This window comes from Oncorhynchus masou, chromosome 13, assembly GCF_036934945.1.
Source record: "Oncorhynchus masou masou isolate Uvic2021 chromosome 13, UVic_Omas_1.1, whole genome shotgun sequence".
NCBI classification, from domain to species: Eukaryota; Metazoa; Chordata; class Actinopteri; order Salmoniformes; family Salmonidae; genus Oncorhynchus; species Oncorhynchus masou.
In genome coordinates, this window is record NC_088224.1 from 66,127,303 (window position 1) to 66,153,634 (window position 26,332).

Below are 26,332 nucleotides of genomic sequence, written 5' to 3' on the forward strand. Positions count from 1 at the left end.
ATCAGCGTGCTTGCACCCGGCCCGCCACAGGAGTCGCTACGCACACGACCCTACGCAAACAGCCAAGACAACACAGGAGTGGCTTCAGGAACAAGTCTCTGAATGTCCTTGAGTGGCCCAGCCAGAGCCCGGACATGAACGCAATCTAACATTTCTGGAGAGACCTGACAATAGCTGTGCAGCAACGTTCCCCATCCAACCTTACAGAACTTGAGAGGATCTGCAGAGAAGAATGGGAGAAACTCCCCAAATGCAGGTGTGCCAAGCTTGTAGCGTCATACCCAAGAAGACTCAAGGCTGTAATCGCTGCCAAAGGTGTTTCAACAAAGTACTGAGTAAAGGGTCTGAATACTTAGGTAAATGTGATATTTCAAAAAAACTGTTTTTACTTTGTCATTATGGGATATTGTGTGTAGCTCAATGAGGGAAAAAAGCAATTGAATCAATTTTAGAATAAGGTTGTAATGTAACAAAATGTGGAAAAGGTCAAGGGGTCTGAATATATTTCCGAATACACTGTAGGTTATTCACACATTTTCTATAGGCTACTGCACTCTGTTAAAGATAAGGTACATGTTATATTCTCACTGTGGTTTTTATGCCCATTTTTATTTTCAAAGAGAGCTAAAATAAGAGGCCTGCATAATATTGTTCTAATATGTCTGCTGGGTAGACAGCTGCTGTTTAATAGCATATAGGATGTGTCCCAAATGGCACCCCGTTTCCTCCATTGTACACTAGTTTTGACAAGGCGCAGGTCAAAAGTGCATAGGGTGCCATTTGGGATGTTCCCACTGAATCACTGGGAGAGTAAATAAATATCTATTTTATATACCTTTACCATGAGCCAAGAGTGGAATCACTAAGTTATAAATCTATTTATGTTCCCTGGGGGTTGGGTGTGTTCTTTTTAGAGTTTTAAAACATGAACTCATAAATCTTGATATTTAAGGACACAATATTCCTCTCTTTCTGAGTAAACCAGGTCATCAACATGTTACGTCTCTCACCTGCCTCTCACATTGGTGTCAAACATCATCAAGCTACCCACATACAGTGCCTTGTGAAAGTATTCGCCCCCCTTGAACTTTGCGACCTTTTGCCACATTTCAGGCTTCAAACATAAAGATATAAAACTGTATTTTTTTGTGAAGAATCAACAACAAGTGGGACACAATCTTGAAGTGGAACGACATTTATTGGATATTTCAAACTTTTTTAACAAATCAAAAACTGAAAAATTGGGCGTGCAAAATTATTCAGCCCCTTTACTTTCAGTGCAGCAAACTCTCTCCAGAAGTTCAGTGAGGATCTCTGAATGATCCATTGTTGACCTAAATGACTAATGATGATAAATACAATCCACCTGTGTGTAATCAAGTCTCCGTATAAATGCACCTGCACTGTGATAGTCTCAGAGGTCTGTTAAAAGCGCAGAGAGCATCATGAAGAACAAGGAACACACCAGGCAGGTCCGAGATACTGTTGTGAAGAAGTTTAAAGCCGGATTTGGATACAAAAAGATTTCCCAAGCTTTAAACATCCCAAGGAGCACTGTGCAAGCGATAATATTGAAATGGAAGGAGTATCAGACCACTGCAAATCTACCAAGACATGGCCGTCCCTCTAAACCTTCAGCTCATACAAGGAGAAGACTGATCAGAGATGCAGCCAAGAGGCCCATGATCACTCTGGATGAACTGCAGAGATCTACAGCTGAGGTGGGAGACTCTGTCCATAGGACAACAATCAGTCGTATATTGCACAAATCTGGCCTTTATGGAAGAGTGGCAAGAAGAAAGCCATTTCTTAAAGATATCCATAAAAAGTGTCATTTAAAGTTTGCCACAAGCCACCTGGGAGACACACCAAACATGTGGAAGAAGGTGCTCTGGTCAGATGAAACCAATATTGAACTTTTTGGCAACAATGCAACACGTTATGTTTGGCGTAAAAGCAACACAGCTCATCACCTTGAACACACCATCCCCACTGTCAAACATGGTGGTGGCAGCATCATGGTTTGGGCCTGCTTTTCTTCAGCAGGGACAGGGAAGATGGTTAAAATTGATGGGAAGATGGATGGAGCCAAATACAGGACCATTCTGGAAGAAAACCTGATGGAGTCTGCAAAAGACCTGAGACTGGGACGGAGATTTGTCTTCCAACAAGACAATGATCCAAAACATAAAGCAAAATCTACAATGGAATGGTTAAAAAATAAACATATCCAGGTGTTAGAATGGCCAAGTCAAAGTCCAGACCTGAATCCAATCGAGAATCTGTGGAAAGAACTGAAAACTGCTGTTCACAAATGCTCTCCATCCAACCTCACTGAGCTCGAGCTGTTTTGCAAGGAGGAATGGGAAAAAATGTCAGTCTCTCGATGTGCAAAACTGATAGAGACATACCCCAAGCGACTTACAGCTGTAATCGCAGCAAAAGGTGGCGCTACAAAGTATTAACTTAAGGGGGCTGAATAATTTTGCACGTTTTTGATTTGTTAAAAAAGTTTGAAATATCCAATTAATGTCGTTCCACTTCATGATTGTGTCCCACTTGTTGTTGATTCTTCACAAAAAAATACAGTTTTATATCTTTATGTTTGAAGCCTGAAATGTGGCAAAAGGTCGCAAAGTTCAAGGGGGCCGAATACTTTCGCAAGGCACTGTATATTACCACATACACTACCCACAGTCTTGTTCTATAAGAAACCTTGTTTTACATGTGTTATAAACATCACTTTGTTAAAATAATTCAGTATTGGCAGTTTACACAACTTTAGCATCTAGCTCTCTGCCAGGTCACTGGCATCAGGATTGCCTGTACTGTAGTCAAGTTACCCTGTCTGGCCTGACCTGGCTGTGTGTGGCAACTTCACCTAGGATTTCTTACCTAGGTTACCAGTCTAGTAAAAGCAGAGCTCTGATTGGCAGCTCTCTGTTATTTCCAGGGCTGCTGTTGTCAGGTGTTATCAGGTAAGCAGTAAGCAGGTGTGTACAGGGAGCACCCATGTCAGCACCTGAGCCAAATAACCACAATAAAAACTCACAGTAACAGAATCGGTGATTGATTGAAGGTTCTCATTCATATGTATATGTGTTCTGATTTGCTGAACTGATTACATATAAAAGTTCCAGATGCAGTATGAGTCATTCTGATGACATGGCCCAATTAGAGGCAGCAGGCAAGCTACACAACAAGAGGTTTAGGTCACAGTAAGTCCGTCTGTTGTCATTTATCTCCAGTGGGGATAGCCATCTTATGGTTTCCTTTCTCTTCTGATGTTCAAGTGGTGTTTGTTGATATAGCTTTATTGAATCATTGGCACCGACACTACCTGGAGAAAAACAAAGTGTGGGATTAAACTTTAGTGTATTGTGCTGTAGTAATGACACACATCATTTCAGAGTTAACAAACTGGCAACACTTTACGTGAAGTAGCCCCTATACCTACAGTATATAGCACACTGTAGATATGTAGCATACTGTAGATATGTAACATACTGTAGATATGTAGCACACTGTAGATATGTAGCATACTGTAGATATGTAGCATACTGTAGATATGTAACATACTGTAGATATGTAGCACACTAGATATGTAGCATACTGTAGATATGTAACATACTGTAGATATGTAGCATAATGTAGATATGTAGCATACTGTAGATATGTAACATACTGTAGATATGTAATACATTGTAGATATGTAATATACTGTAGATATGTAATACATTGTAGATATGTAACATACTGTAGATATGTAATACATTGTAGCTATGTAACATACTGTAGATATGTAATACATTGTAGATATATAACATACTGTAGATACTGTAGATATGTAACATACTGTAGATATGTAATACATTGTAGATATGTAACATACTGTAGATACTGTAGATATGTAACATACTGTATGTAACACAAGTGGAATCTAATCTACCTTAGTTGGCTGATACAAGGCACAGTGTATAATTCACTTCACAGAAATGTCTGTTACTTCCTAGCACCCACTACACTCTATTACCATGTACTAACATAGCAGTTGCGGCCCTCCCGGGTGGCGCAGTGGTGTAGGGCACTGCATCGCAGCACTAGCTGTGCCACCAGAGACTCTGGGTTTGCGCCCAGGCTCTGTCGCAGCCGGCCGCGACCGGGAGATCCGTGGGGCGACGCACAATTGCCCTAGCGTCGTCCGGGTTAGGGAGGGTTTATCGTTTTCTCATCGCACACCAGCGACTCCTGTCGCAGGCCCGGGCGCAGTGCGCCAACAAAGGTAGCCAGGTGCACGGTGTTTCCTCTGACACATTGGTGTGGCTGGCTTCCGGGTTGGAGGTGCGCTGTGTTAAGAAGCAGTGCGGCTTGGTTGGGTTGTGTTTCGGAGGACACATGGCTTTCGACCTTCGTCTCTCCCGAGCTTGTACGGGAGTTGTAGCGATGAGACAAGATAGTAATTACTAAAAATTGGATACCACGAAATTGGGGAGAAAAGGGGGTAACATTTATTTAAAAAAAATAACATAGCAGTTACACATAGGTAAAAGGGCAAATTGTGTTACACATGTTTGCGGCATGAATCGTTTCACAGATTTGCATGATCAGTTTGTTTTGATGTTTGGAGCATGTGCTAAGGTGGCAACCAGCGGAGAATGATTCAAGACTAGAATCCCCCCCCCCTTCCATTTCCCGAAAATAAACCATTCTAGTAAAACAACAGCAAACAAGGTAACCTCAGTGCTACAGGTTTTTTCTTTTTACCAAGTGGAGTTTGGTGTCATTTCAACAAGTGCCCTTTAGGACTTCTTTCCCACATTCCACTTCTTCAGAAATCCCTGTTTCTGTCAGGAGGAGTCCCCTGCGGCTATTTGACTGCGTTAAGAGGTTGGCTGAGACCTCCCACTGTAACCTAAGATTTTATTCATCTGTAACTTATCCCTCTGTCTATTTATCATTCACCTCAGCCTGGTTTGAATAATAAGGCAGCTGAGAGAGAGAGGGAGAGAGAGAGAGGGAAGGAGAGAGAGTGAGGCTAGGAGAGAGAGAGAGAGATGAGAGAGAGAGAGAGAGAGAAGGAGAAAGAGAAAGAGAGAGGGAAGGAAAGAGAGAGAGACAGAGGGAGGGAGGGTGCTACTTTCTTGGTTTACTTGGAGGGTAGGATAGGAATTTACCTGTATTGACATACTTCTTCCACTCCTCTCGCTTACTTTCTTTCTCTCTCCTTCCCCCCCTCCTCCCCTTCTCTCCCTCTCTGGCTCAGGTGTTGGTCTTGATCCATCTGTCAGTATAAAAGTTTGGAAGAGGTCTTCAGCGGTTCAGTCCATCATTTGCTTTCTCAATGAGAGGCTCAAAGGGTCAACCCCTCTCCTCTACTCAGCGCCACTCAGTTTATCTTAACCAACAACCACCTTGGCATGTGACCGGTCTGACAGAGTGTGACACATCTGGCACTTCTTCTCTGAGCCTGTGCCGTCTGCTCAGCACCTGACTGCCTGGCACTGCGTCCGCGACAGACCTGGACACATCTGGGTACGTCTAATCCAGCAGTTTAATTCGTTAACTAATGCTATTTTATGCAGGTGCATCAAAATGTCAAAATTTTTAAATCTACAAAAATATATAAAATGATAATATATTGCCGTAGCAAATGAGAGCCCTGATGCAATCAAAGAACAGCAATTAGTGTCAATAGACCAAATTAGATAATTGAACTAATGTGCTATACAGGCTCTTATGATTGGTGCAATTACACAGAGAGAACCAGATCCTATCCTACATGTCCTACCGATGTGAACAAGCTCTGAAACCAGGGCTAAGTACCCACTCTCTGCCAGTGGATAGGGGATGTGATTGAAGTGTATCTGATGCCCCATTCACACAAGTCTTCAAATCAGGTAAAGAAAGAGGGAAGGGAGAGAGAGAGACCGAAGTGGTGACTTCAGCAGTACGGTAGCTAGGCCTTTGGTACCTGTTGTGACAGGTTTCCTCCTATGTATCTCATAGCGCTCTGCTGGTCTGCCGTGGGTTGGCTGAGGGCCAGACAGAAAGAGAGAAAAAGAGAGAGAGAGAGCATGAGATTAATGCTCTGAAGGCTGGAACCAGCTCTTCAGCTCTTCTTCCTACTACCACACTCTTCTTCGTCAATATATCTTCAACAGTATTCTTCAAAAGATGAATCACTCTGTTGGAAAGTGTTCCAGGTGTTTAGGCTAAACCAAGTGCATTATGTGAATCTGATAAATTCTTCTTCTTCCCCAGACTGGAATGATTGATTGTCACCACGAGATTCAAATAAGATACTGTGGCTTACCGGCAGAACAAGATTGTTGTCGAATCAAGGAGGGTGAGTTGAGCATCTCTAAAGGGTCAAGGATGGGAAAAGGTTGGAAACTTTGGAGCAAATATGCCGAACCTATGGCAATACACCTGTCTGTGCTTCTAACCAGCTATTGTTTCTTTATTAAGTGTGACATGCCTGTGAAATGACACTGAAAACTCATGTATGGCATGTTAAGGCCCACAAGGAGAGGACCTTGTTTGGTGGTTGTGTGTTTGCTGGGGTGACAAAACTTTCAAAAGAAAAGCTGTGTCTTTGAACAAAGATGAGTCTTGTCTTCTTACCTGCAACTGATGTTTAGCGGCTGAAAGGGCACCGACTAACGACATTAAGCATGCTTTAGTGGCCTTCTGGCCCCGTGTCAGCCACAATGGATTGAGTAACTACCCCTACTGTATGATCAACTTAGCTACAAAGTCTTCCTACAACTGACTCATGATAAAATGTTTAACAGACTTAAATCATTACTGTCAACCCAAGCATCTGTGACTTTCAAATATATGGATCAGGTGTTATAGAGCCAAATGCTAAAGTATAAATTATTGTAAGCAAATATATGTATCATGTCCTGGTTAGGGTTATATTAGCGTCAGCTACCAGGGTTCGCTACTGATAGTGAGATGAAAGCCTGTGACAGTGGCTAAAGTTATAGAGCATAACAAAGTTAGAGGCAAGGTAATCTAGGTCAGGGGGAGGTGCAGAGACAATCATATAATCTAGAGAAATCGTGAGCGATTAGAATCGTTAGCATGACTGCTGTCAATAAATCTCCCAGTGGGAAAGGTTATAATGACATCTTTACTACCGATGAATGACAGGTTCCATAATGACATAATGACATGGTGCCTGGGACCTAAAGGTTTAGGTAGTTTACAGAGAATATACAAACTTCTTGTTCTGAAACACTTACATAACATTAATCTTGAGCCTGAAATTGTAATTGGCAAATAATGTTATGGATGCTTTTTTTAGCGGTGACAATAAGAAATATTAAAAGATAAGAATACAAAACATAAAGCAAATGGCTCAGTAGAAGAAGCCTTATAGCAAGTGAGTAATATCAAGGAGATTAACATTCAAAAGCTTGTTCAGTTCACGAGGGCACATGTTGTCATGACAGCCACGTTTTTATACACAGGACAGGAGTTTACTGGTTCTTGTTCCAGACTTTCACTAACACCTCATTCAACTTATTGTGGTCTAAATTGTAGACGATGAATAGTTGAACATGGTGTTTGCTGGACAGGAATAAATACTTGCACACGGAGCAGTTCACGGGGACAGAAATCCCCCATGTCTGTATTTTAGAATGGTGGTCATATGTTACAATGAGCTGACAATTCTGCATGATAGAGAATAACTTGTGAATCTTTTTCTAACATAGTGATGTTGCACAGTGCTGAATAAACTTCTGACTAAACTCCTGGGATATGGTGATTTTCCTGGTGGACGGAGGGTTCCCAAGTTCTTTCCATCTGTCTGGGTGATGGGGAGGGATGTGCTTCAACCCGAGGAGAACAGAGCAGAATCATAAGGCTAAGGAAGGATAAATTAACCTCACTGCTCAGATTTCAGTCCTGGTTCAAGTTGCTGCGAACCACAACTGCCTTTGTCAATGTGCAATGGTTTTGTAAACAGTTTTCATATTCATAGGCTTGATCAAGTTGTCCCTGATTTACTTTATATTTATAATTTCATTACTCAAAACATTTTCTTCATATGCAATGGTGAAACACGAGGGGAGGGGAAAGTGACAAGAAGAAAGTTAGCTGGCTTGCTAACGGTAGTTAAACAGACACTACATGCATGTACAGTATTGACTGATTTTGTAAGAATGCACAACTTGACTGGCTAGAACTGTAAAAGTTTCTCCCGAACAGGGACCATAACAGTCCACCATTAATTCAGATGTTTTTGGAATTCTCGCTGTGTCGCAAGGTGTTATGGGATACCCTCCCCACCAAAGGGAATGAAAAAGTATGCTCCCATGAGTGCTTTGTTTTCCAGAACTCCCAAGTACGCTTATAGAACTTCCAGTAACTTAGTACATACTTGTCTTTGAACAGTCTTATGTTTGGAATCACACTTGAAAAATGACAGTTGACTTTCGTACTTGCTATATGCTCTAGATAGAACACAAGTATGCATTTTGGAACACTACCAGTGTTTGTTTGACTAAATAGTAAATGTAATGTGAGAACTAACAAGAGCGCTGTGAGTTGTATAACATGACTATCACATTGTTGACAACAGGCAAGCCAGCACTTTCACATGTAGGCATGAGAGCCTGTACAGAGAGGAGAGGCTATGGGATTATGCCTTTGCCTGGTTTCATGGTCCTATCCAATGGTTTCCAGGAAACACTTCCCCAAAATGACTAATTCGTGGTAAACAGGTTGGAGGAGCACCCAATCTAAATTCCTCAAAAAAAGTATGTACGGTGTATTCAGGAAAGTATTCAGACCCCTTGATTTTTCCCATAATTTGTTACGTTACAGCCTTATCTGCATGTTTTCTTTTCTTCTTATCAATCTACACACAATAACCCATAATGGCAAAGCAAAAACAGGTTTTTAGAAATGTTTGCAAATGTATACCCCAAAAAACCTGGAAATCACATTTACATGAGTATTCAGACCTTTTACTAGGTACTTTGTTGAAGCACTTTTGGCAGCGATTACAGCCTTGAGTCTTCTTGGGTATGACTCTACAAGCTTAGTACGTCTGTATTTGGAGAGTTCATTCCATTCTTCTCTGCATATCCTCTCAAGGTCTGTCAGGTTGGATGGGGAGCGTCGCTGCACAGCTATTTTCAGGTCTCTCCAGAGATGTTCGATCTGGTTCAAATCTGGGCTCTGGCTGGGCCACTTAAGGACATTCAGAGACTTGTATCGAAGCCACTCCAGTATTGTCTTGGCTGTGTGCTTAGGGTCGTTGTCCTGTTGGAAGATGAACCTTTGCTCCAGTCTGAGGTTCTGAGAGCTCTGGAGCAGGTTTTCATCAAGGATCTCGCTGTACTTTGCTCCGTTCATCTAGTCTCCCAGTCCCTGATGCTGAAAAACTTCCCCACACTATGCTTCACCGTAGGGATGGTGCCAGGTTTCATCCAGTAGTGACGCTTGGCATTCAGGCCAAAAAAATGTAATCCTGGTTTCATCAGTTCTGAGAATCGTCTTTCTCAATTTCTCATTTCTCAAGAGTCCTTTAGGTGCTTTTTGGCAAACTCCAAGTGGGCTGTCATGTGCCTTTTATTGAGTAGTGGCTTCCCTCTGGCCACTTTATCATAAAAGCCTGATTTGTAGAGTGCTGCAGAGATGGTTGTCCTCCTGGAAGGTTCTCTCATCTCCACAGAGTTGCTCTGTGGAGGTTCTTGGTCATCTCCCTGACCAAGGCCCTTCTACCCCAATTGCTCAGTTTGGCCGGGCGGCCAGCTCTAGGAAGAGTCTTGGTGGTTCTAAACTTCTTCCATTTAAGAATTAAGGATGCCACTGTGTTCTTGGGAACCTTCAATGCTGCAGAATTTTTGGGGTGCCCTTTCCCAAATCTGTTCCTCGACACAATCCTGTCTCAGAGCTTTACGGACAAGTCCTTCGACCTCATGGATTGGTTTTTGCTCTGACATGCACTGTCAACTGTGTGTGCCATTCCAAATCATGTCCAATCAATTGAATTTACCACAGGTGGACTCCAATCAAATTGTAGAAACATCTCAAGGACGATCAATGGAAACAGGATGCACCTGAGCTCGATTTCGAGTCTCATAGCAAAGGATCTGAATACTTACGTAAATAAGCTATTTCTAAAAAACTGTTTTCGCTTTGTCGTTATGGGGTATTGTGTGCAGATTGATGAGGATATTTTATTATTTTATCCATATTAGAATAAGGTTGTAATGAGTGGCGATTTTAGCATGTAAATCCTGATGGGGAAACAAACATTTTTGGGGGGGATGCATGCCAGCAAAGCCACTTCACTACACAATACATCACTAAACAATACATTTATTGCGCTATAATGGTGACAAACTATACTCACAAGCTGTTATGGCCTACATACAGCTGTCACAACAGCAGAGTCCCAACAGCAGTCCCAACATCTTACAACTGTTACACCTGGCTATCAGCGGAGCATTGTCTGGCAGCGAAACAGTTCATTCAGCCTAATTTCCTGCCTTTAAAAAAACATTGCTGATATGGTTGACTTGCTTAAACAAATGTGGTTTCTAATGACAATTCAGATGTACAAACTATAGCATAAGGGGATGACAAGCGGATACGAGCCAATCAGTAAATTCGATTAAAACATTAATGAGCTAGGATGGATGTAGTCAATATAACTATTTGTTCAGCACTTTTGAAATGTAAAGTGGCAGAATTCTGGACATGGGCCATTCTTACAGTGTTCTCCTTGTACACCAAGTCAGAACCATAGGATAAATAAAGGGGGCATATAAACCGACAATGACAGCTCTTACAATATTTGATTACATTTTTATAAAACAGGTTATAGGCTACATGAGCACCACCAAGTCAGAACAGTAGGCACAATTAAGAGGGGAAAAATAGACAAAATATTAGGGTGAGACACATGGGCTACTAAAGGCTTACTACACAACTTACAGTTGAAGTCGGAAGTTTACATACACCTTAGCCAAATACATTTAAACTCAGTTTTCCACAATTTCTGACATTTAGTCCTAATACAAATTCCATGTCTTAGGTCAGTTAGGATCACCACTTTATTTTCAGAATGTGAAATGTCAGAATAATAGTAGAGAGAATGATCTATTTCAGCTTGTACTTTTTCATCACATTCCCAGTGGGTCAGAAGTTTACATACACTCAATTAGTATTTGGTAGCATTGCCTTTAACCTTTCTAGTGCAGGAGTTCCGCTAGCGGAACACCTCGACAACATTCTGCTGAAAAGGCAGAAATTCAAAAATATTTTTGGGAAATATGTAACTTTCACACATTAACAAGTCCAATACAGCAAATGAAAGATAAACATCTTGTTAATCTACCCATCATGTCCGATTTCAAAAATGCTTTACAGCTAAAGCACAGCATATGATTATGTTAGATCACCATCAAGTCAAAAAAACACACAGCAATTTTTCCAGCCAAAGAAAGGAGTCACAAAAAGCAGAAATATAGATTCAATTAATCACTAACCTTTGATGATCTTCATCAGATGACACTTATAGGACATCATGTTACACAATACATGTGTGTTTTGTTCCATAATGTGCATATTTATATCCAAAAATCTCAGTTTACATTGGCGCCTTACGTGCAGTTATGTTTTGATTCCAAAACATCCAGTGATTTTGCAGAAATACTAATAATAAACATTGATAAAAGATAATAGTGTTATTCACAGAATACAGAATTAAAGATAGACTTCTCCTTAACCTCCTTAACGTTAACGATTTCTGAAAATCGCAAATAAAATGAAAATAATGCGCCTGCTCTCAAGCTTAGCCTTTTCTTAACAACACTGTCATCTCAGATTTTCAAAATATGCTTTTGAACCATAGCAATTGACTAATTTGTGTAAGAGTATGCTAAGCTAGCTTAGCATTTTGAGTAGCATTTAGCACGCAACATTTTCACAAAAACCAGATAACCAAATAAATAAAATCATTTACCTTTGAAGAGCTTCGGATGTTTTCAATGAGGAGACTCTCAGTTACATACCAAATGCACAGTTTTTCCTGAAAGCTTCTGTGTGTAGGAGAAATCGCTCCGTTTTGTACATCACATTTGGCTACCGAAACGAACCGAAAATTCAGTCACCTACAACGTCAAACTTTTTCCGAATTAACTCCAAAATATCGACCGAAACATGGCAAACGTTGTTTGGAATCAATCCTCAAGGTATTTTTTCACATATCTCTTCATTGATATATCGTTCGTGGAAGCCTGCATTCTTGTCTAAATTCCATGGAAAAATACTTGCAGCTGACTTTTGCGCACCAATTTCGGCGCAGGACACCGGGCGGACACCTGGTAAATGTGGTCTCTTATGGTCAATCTTCCAATAATATGCCTACAAATACGTCACAATGCTGCAGACACCTTGGGGAAACGACAGAAAGGGCAGACTTACTCCTCTCGCATTCACAGCCATATAAGGAGACAATGGAAAACAGAGCCTCAAAAATCCTGCTCATTTCCTGGATGCCGTCTCATCTTGGTTTTGCCTGAAGCTCACGTTCTAGGGCACGCACAGAAAATATCTTTGCAGTTCTGGACACGTCAGAGTGTTTTCTTTCGAAAGCTATCAATTATATGCATAGTCGAGCATCTTTTTGTGACAAAATATCTTGTTTAAAACGGGAACGTTTTTCATCCCAAAATGAAATTGCACCCCTAGAGTTTCAACAGGTTAATGCAACCGCTGTGTCAGATTTCAAAAAAACTTTACGGAAAAAGCATAATCTGAGAACGGCGCTCAGAACCCAAAACAGCTAGAGAGCTTTACAATTTTGGGACTATTCTATTGGTCCATTAAGCAAGGCATGCTCAATCAAGCACAGATAAAGTATTCATAATGATTTCAAATACGATTTCAACCCAGGTCTGTCAGAAACCAGCACACAGTTCAGCTTTAGAAGAACGTTAAAAAGGAATTGGACACTTAAAGGAAAACCAGCACCACTAAACATTGGTGTATCAAATTATTCACATATATATTTTTGTCTTTAAATCAGATGGGAACCATTCATTCATATATTTCGGCTCCTGAATTGTGGGAATATCCCCAGGACAAACTGTGGACATTTTGATACCTGATTTTTAATGGGTCATTTTTCTAGAGTCATGATAACATGGCAGACTGGTGCCATTTCTTTTCCCACATCAACTCACAGACAATGGCAGCATTTGTTCATCTGAATGGCACATACTGTACATTTGTCAGTATTAGCTTCTGGTTGTGGAGACCATTATCAGTACACAGTTCCTAGAGTCAAATCATATAGACATTAAGGTTAATTGTGAAGATGTATTGCAGTATATTGGTTAGTTCCCAGAGTCTAACGAAGGACGCTGCTGTTACATAGCAAGTGCACTTCACCTATGTCATAAAGGTCCAGCCCTTTTGTCAGAGGTCACAGTACACTTACAAACAGGGATGTCACACTATAGTCCTCAACCGTCCACAGATCCCGCTCCACCTTAAATCCAGTTAACCATCTTTGGCGAAAGAAATGGCAGCACAGTGATTATTTGTCTTGATCAGTTATTCTTCCTCGTCAGTGCTCCAAACGGCCAATCAGAGGTTTGAGTCAAACAGGTCAAAAGTCAAAGGAGCTGTTGCTGCAACAGAACAAAGGCTGTCTCAACTCTGACATTTCACTTCCTTTTTACTCCTGTATGAAAACTTCCACAATCTCTCTCTCTCTCGCTCTCTCTCTCTTCTCTCTCTCTCTCTCTCTCTCTCTCTCTCTCTCTCTCTCTCTCGCTCTCTACATCCCTGAAACGAGTCGCCATCAATAATGGTAACACAACAAAAGGATCTTGATTTCACCCTTCAACCCACCTCAGCAATAGCTGGTTTTGAGTGACCTAATCTTCACAGTTTGTTGCCCTTTTTAATGAGCTTTGAGGAGTGTGTGTGTGTGCGCATGCGTGTGAATATGTGTGTGTATGAGGTTACCCTTCCTGGAACCTCTGCCACGTGCCTCACACCTCTTCTGATAACAGTACTGTAAACTGATGAAGATGGAAGAGCACCTTGCCTCCTTCCATAGAGTCCGAGACTAAATGTTTCTCCATTTAAAGTGCTTCTTAGTCCAAGATTAGACTTGATCTGTGTCCGGATAACTGTTCCATCGAACCTAAAGTACCCACACCTGCACACTGAAAGATCACGTACTGTATCGCTCCTAGTCTTGTACAATGATAACTCAGTGATGCCCAGACGACCACTGAGACGTTACACTGGGGTGCTGTAGCCTTCCTGAAAGGTACATTCATACTATGAATAACCCAGACTGAAGGATACAATAAGAATATAATGTAACGCATGGATGGCACTGGCAAGCATCAACCACAAAGAGATGAATCATACAAGCCACTGTGCATATGGTACATGTCATGGACCTGTGAAAGCTAGTCATGACACATTTCCAATTCCAAATCACATAGAGAAAAAAACACAGGGAATGGGAGTGTGACTCATAACACACATGTTGAGCTACACTGAGTGTACAAAACATAGACTGACCACATAGACTGACCAGGTAAATCCAGGTGAAAGCTATGATCCTTTTATCAGTGTCGATGAATGGGGGGGAGACAGGTTAAAGAAGGATTTTTAAGCCTTGAGACAATTCAGATATGGATTGCCATTCAGAGGGTGAATGTACAAGAAAAAATATTTAAGTGTCTTTGAATGGGGTGTGGTTGTAGGTGTCAGGCTCAGTTTGATTGTGTCAAGAATTGCAATGCGGCAGGGTAGCCTAGTGGTTAGAGCATTGGACTAGTAACCGGAAAGTTGCAAGATTGAATCCCTGAGCTGACAAGGTAAAAATGTGTCATTCTGCCCCTGAACAAGGCAGTTAACCCACTGTTCCTAGGCTGTCATTGAAAATAAGAATTTGTTCTTAACTGACTTGCCTAGTAAAATAGATAAATAAAAAAATATATATTTTCTTCCCGGGTGCAGATTTCTTTCTAGGCACACCATCATGTCTACAGACTCTCCCAGCTCCACATTTACACCCAGTGCCAACAGGTTCCTGACAATGACACCAGCCCCTCAGACCTCCTCCCTACGCACCTCTGATCCTCCAAGGTCCTCCTTCCAGCAGATGGCGCACTCACTGGTACCAGAATACACTGAAAACTGTTTATTTTAAAGTTGCACCCATTTTCACCCAGAGACAATCCAGATGTTAACCATAGGCATGGAAACACTCCATTTTGATCTCGCCCAAAGCCATGCATGCTTTACCCATCTAATCTCCTTTCCTGCACCTGCATTAGGCTACTGTTCCTCCAGTGGTAATTCCAGAATCTACACTGTGATCTTAGTGCAATAGCCCTTAGCTGTTTGACTAACCAAACTTCAGTTCAAGTAGTATTTGTTATCTTTCAAATACTTTGAGCATTTGCTTCAGCCTGCTTGGAGTGGTAGATGGACAGGTTTTGAAAAATGTACCTTTTTTTTGGTTGAATTGGTTACTTTTAATTTGTCATTTTCATTGGTTCCAGTGTGCCAGATAAAGTATTTGAATGAAAATGAATACTGTTTGAACCCAGGTCTGCTTGCAACAGAGAGATTGTTTATGAGTGAATCTAAAAGGATGTAAACTATCTACCTATCGCACACACAGGACCTTTTCAAGGACAAGATGCCCTGGAGGAAATGTGTTAAGTTTTATCCTGACATTAATCACGTTCCTCTTCTTTTGGACTAATTAATTACCCACCCTTGGGGCAGTAATGTCTATCTAGAGATCAAAATACGACCACACCCCCCCTGAAACAGGCAGGATGTGTTTAAACAGAAATAAATCTGCGTCCCAAATAGCACCCTATTCCCTAATAGGATGCCACTTGGGACACAGTCAATGCCAGGAGATAAAAGGTAGGTGATTGTTGGCTATTTCCACTTGCATTGTTTTATGATTGCAGATGCTAGCCAGGAGATTCTGGACGTTGCTAAATAACCAGCTTAGAAATTGTATATTCATCTCCCCTCAGTGTGAGGAGAGCAGTTCTGTGTCATTTACCACTGCCCAGCGTGAGAGAGAGAGTGCCACCTACAGACAGAGAAATGCCGCTGCAGAGAGCTGCAGGAGGCACAGCGTTGATGGAGCCATGGTGGGACAGAGTCAAAGGTCAAACTTAGGGTCAGGAACGGCTGACCGCTTCCACCCCTACCGACATCAGTTCAGCGATGATGGGGTTGGCACCGGTTGCCTGGCCCCTGGTGCCCCTGGGTCTCGTACCTTCGTCTGTCTCAAAGAGGCTCCAGATAGCTTCGCTGCCACACGCACATCTACCAGTGAGGAACAGACATCCTGGGATCCATACAACGGGAGTTTCCAGGCTTCCAGACTGATGGTATGACACAGTGATACTCATACTCTAAATGGCTATTCATTCTTAGTACACGCCACCAGCTGAACTGTAGTACCATACCCAGGTGTACATGGCCATCGGGGACAGCCCCACATGCGCAAGTAGTTCCCCATAGACAGATCTCTCATACACACCTACAGCTCCTATCCACATACCCACCCACCCACACATCACATTGATACTAGTGCTGCCAATGAGTTTTCTCAGATTTCATCACTTGAATCATGCTATTATCTTCATTCATTCCCTTCATTCAACACAGCAGGGCTCCCAGCGCTCTTACACAGAACCACAGGATGCACCCGAGGAACCTTCCTGCTTCCTGTCCCAAGGCCACGCCTCCTACAGCCCCCGAGCCCCGCTACCGCAGGTGAGTGGGCAGGACCAAAGTACAGGGGGAGGGGATAACTTAAGGGGGAGTTTCTTAGAGGAGCTTATCTCAAAGGGGTGATTTTGGAATTGCACAGAAAATAAGGTCAGTGGTAAACACAGGCTTAGGAGATCTTATAGTATATGTTTTGTTTTATGAGATAATCTTCATCTGCTAACGTAATTTTTTTAAAATTTTGAAGCATTTATGTAATCGAAACAAGCACACAAAGCACTTAATAAGGCTTCATAATTCATAAATGTCATGTTTACTGATTAGTATTCTCTCAAAGAACAAAACTCATTTCTGTTTTTTAGGACTACAAACTGGCGAACTCATTTTGTTTGGGTGGAATTTTGGCTGTGTATAGGTTGATTGACATAGAAACCACCTACGGTACTGCATATCTTTCCTATTAGGTGTGTATTCTACTGCATATCTTTCCAAGGATTAGTGCCACTCTGCCAAATACCTTGTCAAACACCTTGCCAAGGAAAATATCACTTTGCCAACAGGGCTTGATTATATCATACCATGAACTTGTTTACAGTTGTTGGCTTTGCAGCACACAGCTGTGCGGTTTGGAAAAACCTCACTGTGTACACACTCTGTTGCTAAAGTAATACAAGTTCTGCTGTAACGCATGTGTACGTGTGTGTGTTCTCTCCAGTTCTCACCAGGTGTGTATTCTACCGGTGGACAATCCAAAAGTTCTGCTGTAACAATGTGTGTATGTATGTGTGTGTGTTCTCTCCAGTTCTCACCAGGTGTTGTATTCTACCGGTGGACAATCCAAAAGTTCTGCTGTAACAATGTGTGTATGTATGTGTGTGTGTTCTCTCCAGTTCTCACCAGGTGTGTATTCTACCGGTGGACAATCCAAAAGTTCTGCTGTAACAATGTGTGTATGTATGTGGGTGTGTTCTCTCCAGTTCTCACCAGGTGTTGTATTCTACCGGTGGACAATCCAAAAGTTCTGCTGTAACAATGTGTGTATGTATGTGTGTGTGTTCTCTCCAGTTCTCACCAGGTGTGTATTCTACCGGTGGACAAACCAAAAGTTCTCAGTACTCCCTCCAGTGCCTCTCCACTCCAACCCATCAGGACAGTAGCATGCAGTCCCTCTTCCCCAAGCCCATCTACTCATACAGGTGAACACTGTCGTGACGTGACTATCATTCATCTAATGACTCTTATTTATTTTGTCAACTAACTATGTTTAATTGTTACTCAATTGTTATTCAATTAAATTAATCATGTAACAATTAATTCATTAGGAATTTGGGGCACCATGGAATAAGTTGTTTAATGACTTACCACCTCCCAAATTAAACTCTAAAGATATGTTCTGCCTGTGGCTGTGGAATCCTGACCTGGTCCCCGGATGTGCTACCTGTCCCAGACCTATTATTTGACCATGCTGGTCATTTATGAACATTTGAACATCTTGGCCATGTTCTGTTATAATCTCCACCTGGCACAGCCAGAAGAGGACTGGCCACCCCTCATAGCCTGGTTCCTCTCTAGGTTTCTTCCTAGGTTTTGGCCTTTCTAGGAAGTTTTTCCTAGCCAACGTGCTTCAACACCTGCATTGCTTGCTTTTTGGGGTTTTAGGCTGGGTTTCTGTACAGCACTTTGAGATATCAGCTGATGTACGAAGGGCTATATAAATAAATTTGATTTGATTTGATATGCAGATATCTCTTACATCAATAACAATCAATTATGAATTATTACCTCATCAGTCTCAGTCTGAACGTCACATAATCCTTGGATCCGCAAGAACCCTAGCCCTTCTGAATATTCAGTACTACACAAATTGATTTAATCATTTATTTACTAACTAACAAAATAATAACACAGAATACACATACACACGTACATGAGATAAAAGTCCCTAGTGGACTGACAAGATATGACGGCTTGTTACACATATGAAGAGGGAGGGGTAGGTAAAGAGAGGGAGAGACAAAGAGTCAACTTATCATTGTTACATTTGGAACCTACACTCAAAGGAATAGTAATACTTTGCACACGAACCACCGCTCATTCGGATAAGAAGTACAATATATACATTTACGCATAACTGTCCTTGATCTTCGTCGATCTCTGTTGAACTCGATGACTCCTATGGTGAAGTTGTCGATGGATGTAAGGTTCTGGTTTGTCCACCAGAGGTCACAATGTCTTTTGTAGAGCTTCACTGGTTGTGGAGAGGTTGTTGGAATAGATACTTCAGATGTGCCAATGGTTGTCTGAGAGGGACTTATTCCTTCCCCTCGTGTCTTTGATCTAATGTCCTAGACTACTTTACATGCCAGCTGTAGACTGGTAAATGCTATGGTCTAGTGAGTTTCTTCTTCTTGTGTAAAGATTGAGAGTTTCAGAGTTTCACCATTTCAAACATATAGACTACCGTCTCACATTTTCTGGTCTGTAGAGTTGAAACCATTTGTCACGTTTAGCTCACGCTGTACGTTGGCTGGTCTCGTAATGGTCTCGTAATGGGCTGATTATTCAGGTTCAGGCTCCCAACCACTTTACACGCCAGCAGCAACCCGGCATGTTTTGGTCTAATGTAAATTTAGTTTCCAAGGCTTTTATCCTTGGTTAAAAAGGGGGGCATTCCATCACGCCGACACAATGTCTGTGCTCACTTGGGCGTGTGGTTACTGACTGGGCACAAGTTTATATGAAAACAATTAGCTAATTTAGAAGGCTAAAATTACATCACTATCTTCACAAAACTGTTCTCATATTTAATCATTTATTTTACACATTTAGATGTAAACTTGACACATAGAATGCGTACACTTTCAGAGTTACAGTTACTATACCATCCTTAATGACATCACAAAATAATAAACAATATGACATGATTATTCTTTAGATCACCACTGATCATTCTTAACATTAATATCTTATAACTATTGTTCCCATATTCACTTTCTGTACAAAAAGGTTTTGGCGGCAAAAGTCTCTCTCTACACAAAGCACATTCCAACCTTGCTACTAGAGAGCCAGAAGGAGAGTTCTCTCTCCCTTAATTTATGATAGGGTGTGAAGGTGTCAAAACCATCCCAGTCCGTCAGCCATTTGCCAAGCTGATCTGGCACCTTTGATCCTCACCCAGGAAAGAGTCATGACAGCACCCTACTTCGATACTCCATACATGTGCATAATCACAATCTTTTACCAACCTGTACAATCAGGTTTTGGACTTTTGTGCAACATGAATTATATACTAAAGACCTTATTCAATCAAGACCTTATTTAATCAAACCCATTTCTCACTCTTCATCACTCTTCTTTCTCTGCATGTTTGAAATAATGTTTACAAGGTGAAACAAAAAGATGTTAAGCTGTAAGCATGTCAGTTCTTTAATAACCCCTAAAACCAGTTTACCAGTTTGGATTGAAAATGAACCCAAGTATTCAGTGTTCAGCTATGATTTCAGTTAGTTTCTGTACATTTTGTACTCTGGTCCTCTGAGGACCAGATGGTATATATTTCAATAATGATTTAACCTAAACTCCTTTCAAGTATCAATGTTACATAACACAAATAATCACCGTTATCCCTCAGGCTTGCAGGTGTGAGGTGGATGGGGTGTGTGTGTGTGTGTGAGGTGGCCCATGCCCTAGATCTTCACTGGTTCTGCATACACAGCACGGCCTCTTATTCTAACCCACAACGGAAAACTATTCGTGCTTTTATTTACGATAATGTCAATTCTACTGTATCTACTATACTTATTTTCAGACTTTTTCCTCAAAGACTGAATTAGTATAATAATAACAACATGAATGTCCTTGTTTCCTTTTAGTGTTTTGTGGATGTCATCATGGATCCTTGTCACGAATGTACACTCATAGAAAATAATATGCTATCTAGAACCTTAAAGGGCTGTCCCCATAGGAGAACCCTTAGAATAACCCTTTTTGGTTCCAGGTAGAACCCTTTTTGATTCCATGTAGAACCCTTTCTACAGACGGTTCCACATGGAACCCAAAAGGGCTCTACCTGGAATCAAAAAGTTTTTTACCTGGAAACAAAAAGGGTTATTCAAAGGGTTCTCCTATGCCTATGGGGACAGTCGATGAACCCTTTTTTCTGAGAGTGTAGTGTATATGAAATAAATAATATCATGTAATCATGTATATCATGTAATATACGTAATAATAAATATAATAATAATATTGACTACATCTGATTGACTACACTGACTACAATGTTTGTCTTCTATCCATAGCATCCTGATCTTCATGGCTCTGAGGAACAGTAAGACAGGGAGTCTCCCGGTTAGTGAGATCTACAGGTTCATGACTGAACACTTCCCCTACTTCAAGGTACAACAGGAGGACATTATGGCTTCTCACTGACCCAACAGTCATCTCTGTTTCATTATTCTCATCCTATGTATTTTATCTGTGCAATGTCACAGGCAGAGTTTCTCATGCACTGAGAAATTGTATGAACTTTGCATCACCTAACTTACCAAAACAGACACATAAGTGTGTTATGCATTGTAAAGTAAATACCTTGTAGTATTTACATGTGGTTTAAAAGACTCAATCACTCTCTCTTATCTTCTTATCTGGCGATAAGCCCTTTATAGAAAGACACGGAGAGGGAGAGAGAGAGAGAGGGAGAGAGAGAGAGAGAGAGAGAGAGATATCAAGAGAGAGAGAGAAACCACATATTTTCTTTAGACCATAGGAAGGATTGGCTCTACCACCTTGCAGTCTCCAGATCTCCTGGCAAGCCTCGGGGAGATGGATGATGAATGATATACTGTGATAGTGTATATAGATTCAACAGTGTGCCAAAGCAGAAGCAGCCGTAGGCTAGCCTCTTCCCCAGCCGTTTGTTAGGCATCATCGACCCCTACCTATTCCATATAGAATACAGGCGTGGCCTAGGACCTAGTCAAAAGTAGTTTACTTGGTAACAGGGTGCCATTTGGGAAACAGCCAGTGTTTAACGAGGCTGACCGTGGGCCACCCCGGCTGATTCCCGTTAGGGCTTGATCAGTGTCTTCCCATCCATCCCAGTGGTTATAGACCCATGAAATGGTTGGCTGTTTGTTGGCTGGCTGTTTGTAGGAGGAGCTGGAGGAAGGTGCAACGTGGCATTGCAACAGCTTTGGCTCCTCTCCAGCCAAACATACAGTAAGACCTTTGACTGAGAGACTACCTCAGGGGGTGTGTGCACATGTGTGTGTGCACATGTGTGTGTGTGTGTGTTCAACGTGGCACTCACACTGCTTTGGTTCCTCTTGACTTTTGACTTGATTTTGAATTACTTAATTGGTTAGGGTTTTGGCAGTTGAAACAATAACTCAGTGTTCTCCCCCCCTGTTTGAGGTAAAAAGCTGAGGGATGGGGCTGGACAGAGCTATGGATGTAAGGTGTATGTTGTTTGTTTACTCTTTAATGTTCACCAACAATGGAGTAAAACAAGCATATATTTTGAGTTCTGAACTAACTTATAAGTTGTATTCTTCAAGGATCAGTGGGGGTAACACAGGAGGTTGGTGGCATCTTAATTGGGGAGGATGGGCTCGTGGTCATTTGTGCCGTTCCAGCCATTATTATGAGCCGTCCTCCCCATAGGAGCCTCCACTGATGGGTAAATATCATTCATTGAAAAGTCCAAAAACGGATACGTCAATCGCAGATAGTGTCACGACTTCCACCGAAGTCATTTCCTCTCCTTGTTCGGGCGGCGTTCAGAGGTCGGCGTCACTGGTCTTCTACCCATCGTAGATCCACTTTTTTCCCCCTACACACCTGGTTTCCATTTCCCTCATTATTTGTTGTGTATTCAACCCTCTGTTCCCCCATGTCTTTGTATGGAATTGTTTGTTGTCAGTGCTTGTGCACATGTTTACTGCGCGTTGGGTTTTTGTACCCATGTTCTGTTGTATTTTTATGCCATTGGTTTTTGGATTAAACTGCTCCGGCTATTACCTAGTTCTGCTTTCCTGCGTCTGACTTCCCTGCCACCAGTTACGCACCCCTTTACAGATAAACCCTTTTAAGGAATACATAAATGTTAAATATACTTCAAAGCAATACCTTGGTTATTTACATACAATCGAAATTGAACAATTTAAGAGAAAAATAGTATCCCATGGAAAATGTAAAAATACACTGTTACTGTGAGTTTTTCCTCTCCTTTCTGTCTCTCAGACGGCTCCAGATGGATGGAAGAACTCGGTCCGCCACAACCTGTCTCTGAATAAGTGCTTTGAGAAGGTGGAGAATAAGATTGGCAACTCTTCCCGTAAGGGCTGCCTGTGGGCCCTCAACCCAGCCAAGATAGAGAAGATGCAGGAGGAGCTACACAAGTGGCGCCGCAAAGACCCCCTCACTGTCCGCAAGAGCATGGCCAGGCCAGGTAGGTGGTCTATACATCACAGACCAGGACTCCCCTTAGACCTGGGCTATGTTTTATTTGCGCTTCCTCAAAGTTCAGATCCCAGTATTTTAGGTGGAGGGTAAGCTTGGCATTTCTCAGGTCCGTCATGGCATAAATCACACCATAAAATAAGATGCGGTGACATACATAGTATGTTACCTTTGAGACTGAGCAACTCCAGCGTTCTGGTGATTCTATCAACTCAGACTTTTTGGCAGCTGTTACAGGAGATAAGTGCAAGGTCATCTCAATTTACCCACAGTCTCTCTCTCTCTCTCTTTCTCTGTTTTCTCAGAGGACCTGGATCGCCTGTTGGGGGAAAGACCAGAGAGGCTGAAATCTTTACCTTCTTACCACAACCAGATCCCTACCCCTTCCTCCTTCACATCCCATCCTCCAGAGCCCTGTCATCCTCTTCGACGTCCCCTCTACCCCCACGTCACCCCTCCCTCCCTGACAGTCCAACAGCACCCCCGTTACCTGCCCCCGACCACCCCCACCCCTTCTCCTTCTACTCCCCCTGCAGACAGCAGCCTCTATCGGGAATCCCCCCCAATGTGGATACCCTGGGTTCCCCTCTGGCGGGGCAGACACCCCCCACCTGTAGCGCCACCATACATGCAGAGTATGATGTTGGGCCCAGGAGCATACAAGAGCTACAGCTAGATGAAGATGCTAGTAACGATATTGACACGCTCAACCCCAGCTTGACTGACCTGCAGCTCCATGGTAAGGATGAAAGAGAGAGATAGAGAGTGAGAGGCCAAGACAGAGAGAACCATATTCAGGAATTATTTTTATACAATCTACAACAAGATTCACAACCCTGTTCACTCTCCTCTCAGGTTACTTGTGGGACGAGCTGAGAGAGGACAGCCTGGCTCCTGATTCGCTGGTGCTAATCAGTCCCTCCCTGTCCCCCTCCTCTTCCCAGCCAACACACCTCCTCCTGGGGTCCAGTCTGAGGAGCACCAGTCCTGTCAACCAGACATCAGAGTGGATCTCCGACGGGCTGGGGAAGGAAGATGAGGAGGAGATGGGAGGAGGATGTGGAGGTCCATCAGACCTCCATATTAATGGACAGTACCACACAGCCTACCCAGGTGTAGAGAGCTTGGCTAGTTACCTCACTTCTATGGGGAACACCCCCATACCTTTGCTTTGAAGCCCAGGAATAGGGCTCCCTTCGTGGAATAGCTCACAAAGACCTTCCCCCTGGACCTCAAGACTGTGGTTGTGAAGGTCAAGACTTATCACAAAGGGCTCAGTTTGAAAGTGAATGTAGCAATGATCACAATCAAATGTCATATTTTGCTTTGCTTTGAACATGCAGAGCACGTTGACTCAATTTGTCGACAATGAGTCTGAAGAGAATGGGGGAGCCTGGGTTCATAACCGTGTGAACAATATGTTTTTATTCATAACAATGACTTTGGCTGGGTCAAAGTCAAGACTTGACAAATGAGAATGAATGTATCCAAAAGCTCATGACACACCTGACTGTTCAGTGTTAAGGAGTAGAGTGCAGTATGAGCTGACTCCACACTAGATGGCAGTGGAGAGCTGTAGTTACTGGGAACTTTAAAGTTGTAGACAGAAATACAGCACTGATGACATTTTTTCCGTATTCTACACTACAGAGAATCATATATGTTCTACACAATACATTTCTATGTTGAGCATTCTGTGAAGTCCCATTCTCCTGAATAAGCCCCCTGGTGTGATATGTTCCCACTATTGCAATTAGCATTTTATACAGCTTAATGGTGACAGGAGATGATTCAAGCCAGTTGTTTTTTAGCTCAAAGCTAATGAATACAATTACAAAATGTGTCTCAGCATAATTTCTTATACGATATAGGGAACATACTCACTGTTTACTCAATTAATTTTGCTTTCTAGAAATAGTTTTCAAAGCTTTATAGCTAAATTACCATTGAGGATGGAAGTCTATCAAGGCAGAGCCAGACGACTGTTCTCAGGCCTTCATCTGGTTCCTGCAGGCACTATCTTATAATAAAAATGACATCACCTTACCAGATTTTTTGAGTGTATTTTAGTCAAAGCATGTGTGAAAAGCCCCTTTTTCTTGTATGACTTAACTGAATATATAGTAAACTGTTTTTGATTTATAGCGCTTGCATTCATTCATTAAATTATATTCTAGTCTAGACAATTGTTCTGTGTCTATCTATGCAATTCATTTCTTCTAATTTCTGTCACAGATCTATCCAGTCATTGTAAAACAACATTTGTTATACGGTGCATTCGGAAAGTATTCAGACACCATTGACGTTTTCCACATTTTGTTATGTTACAGCCTTATTCTAAAATGTATTAAATAAAACATTTTCCTCATCAATCTACACACAATATCCCATAATGATAAAGTGAAAACAGTTTATATTTTGTTTATTAAAATTTAAAACAGAAATACCTCACGTCTGGATGAAACCTGGTACCATCCCTACAGTGAAGCATGGTGGTGGCAGCATCACGCTGTGGGGACGTTTTTTTAGCGGCAGGGACTGAGAGACTAGTCAGGATCAAGGGAAAGATGAACGGAGCAAAGTACAGAGATCCTTGAAGAAAACCTGCTTCAGAGCGCTCAGGACCTCAGACTGGGGTGAAGGTTCGCCTTCTAACAGGACAACAACCCTAAGCACACAGCCAAGACAACTCAGGAGTGGCTTCGGGACAAGTCTCTGAATGTCCTTGAGTGGCCTAGCCAGAGCCCGGACTTGAACGCGTTGGAACATCTCTGGAGAGACCTGAAAATAGCTGTGCAGCGACGTTCCCCATCCAACCTGACAGAGCTTGAGAGTATCTACAGAGAAGAATGGGAGAAACTCCCCAGATACAGGTGTGCCAAGCTTGAAGCATCATATCCAAGAAGACTCGAGGCTGTGATCGATGCCAAAGGTGCTTCAACAAAGTACTGAATAAAGGGTCTGAATACTTATGTGATATTTCAGTTTTGATTTTTTAAATATTTGCAAACATTTCTAAAAACCTGTTTTTGCTTCGTCATTATGGGTTATAGTGTGTAAATTGATGAGGGAAAAAAACAATTGAATCCATTTTAGAATAAGGCTGTAACGTAAC

General features: G+C 42.0%; 1 protein-coding gene across 1 annotated transcript; it reads left to right on the forward strand.

Annotated features, from left to right (window-relative positions):
* Positions 1 to 6,106: 6,106 nt before the first annotated feature.
* On the forward strand, positions 6,107 to 25,412 carry LOC135552859 (forkhead box protein N1-like). The gene is given in 10 exon segments (XM_064984770.1): positions 6,107 to 6,346; positions 15,013 to 15,172; positions 16,053 to 16,415; positions 16,696 to 16,803; positions 17,824 to 17,954; positions 21,057 to 21,153; positions 22,999 to 23,206; positions 23,523 to 23,710; positions 23,713 to 23,956; positions 24,073 to 25,412. Coding segments are annotated over 9 exon segments (1,797 nt in total). The 5' UTR covers positions 6,107 to 6,346; positions 15,013 to 15,034; the 3' UTR covers positions 24,393 to 25,412.
* Positions 25,413 to 26,332: the final 920 nt, after the last annotated feature.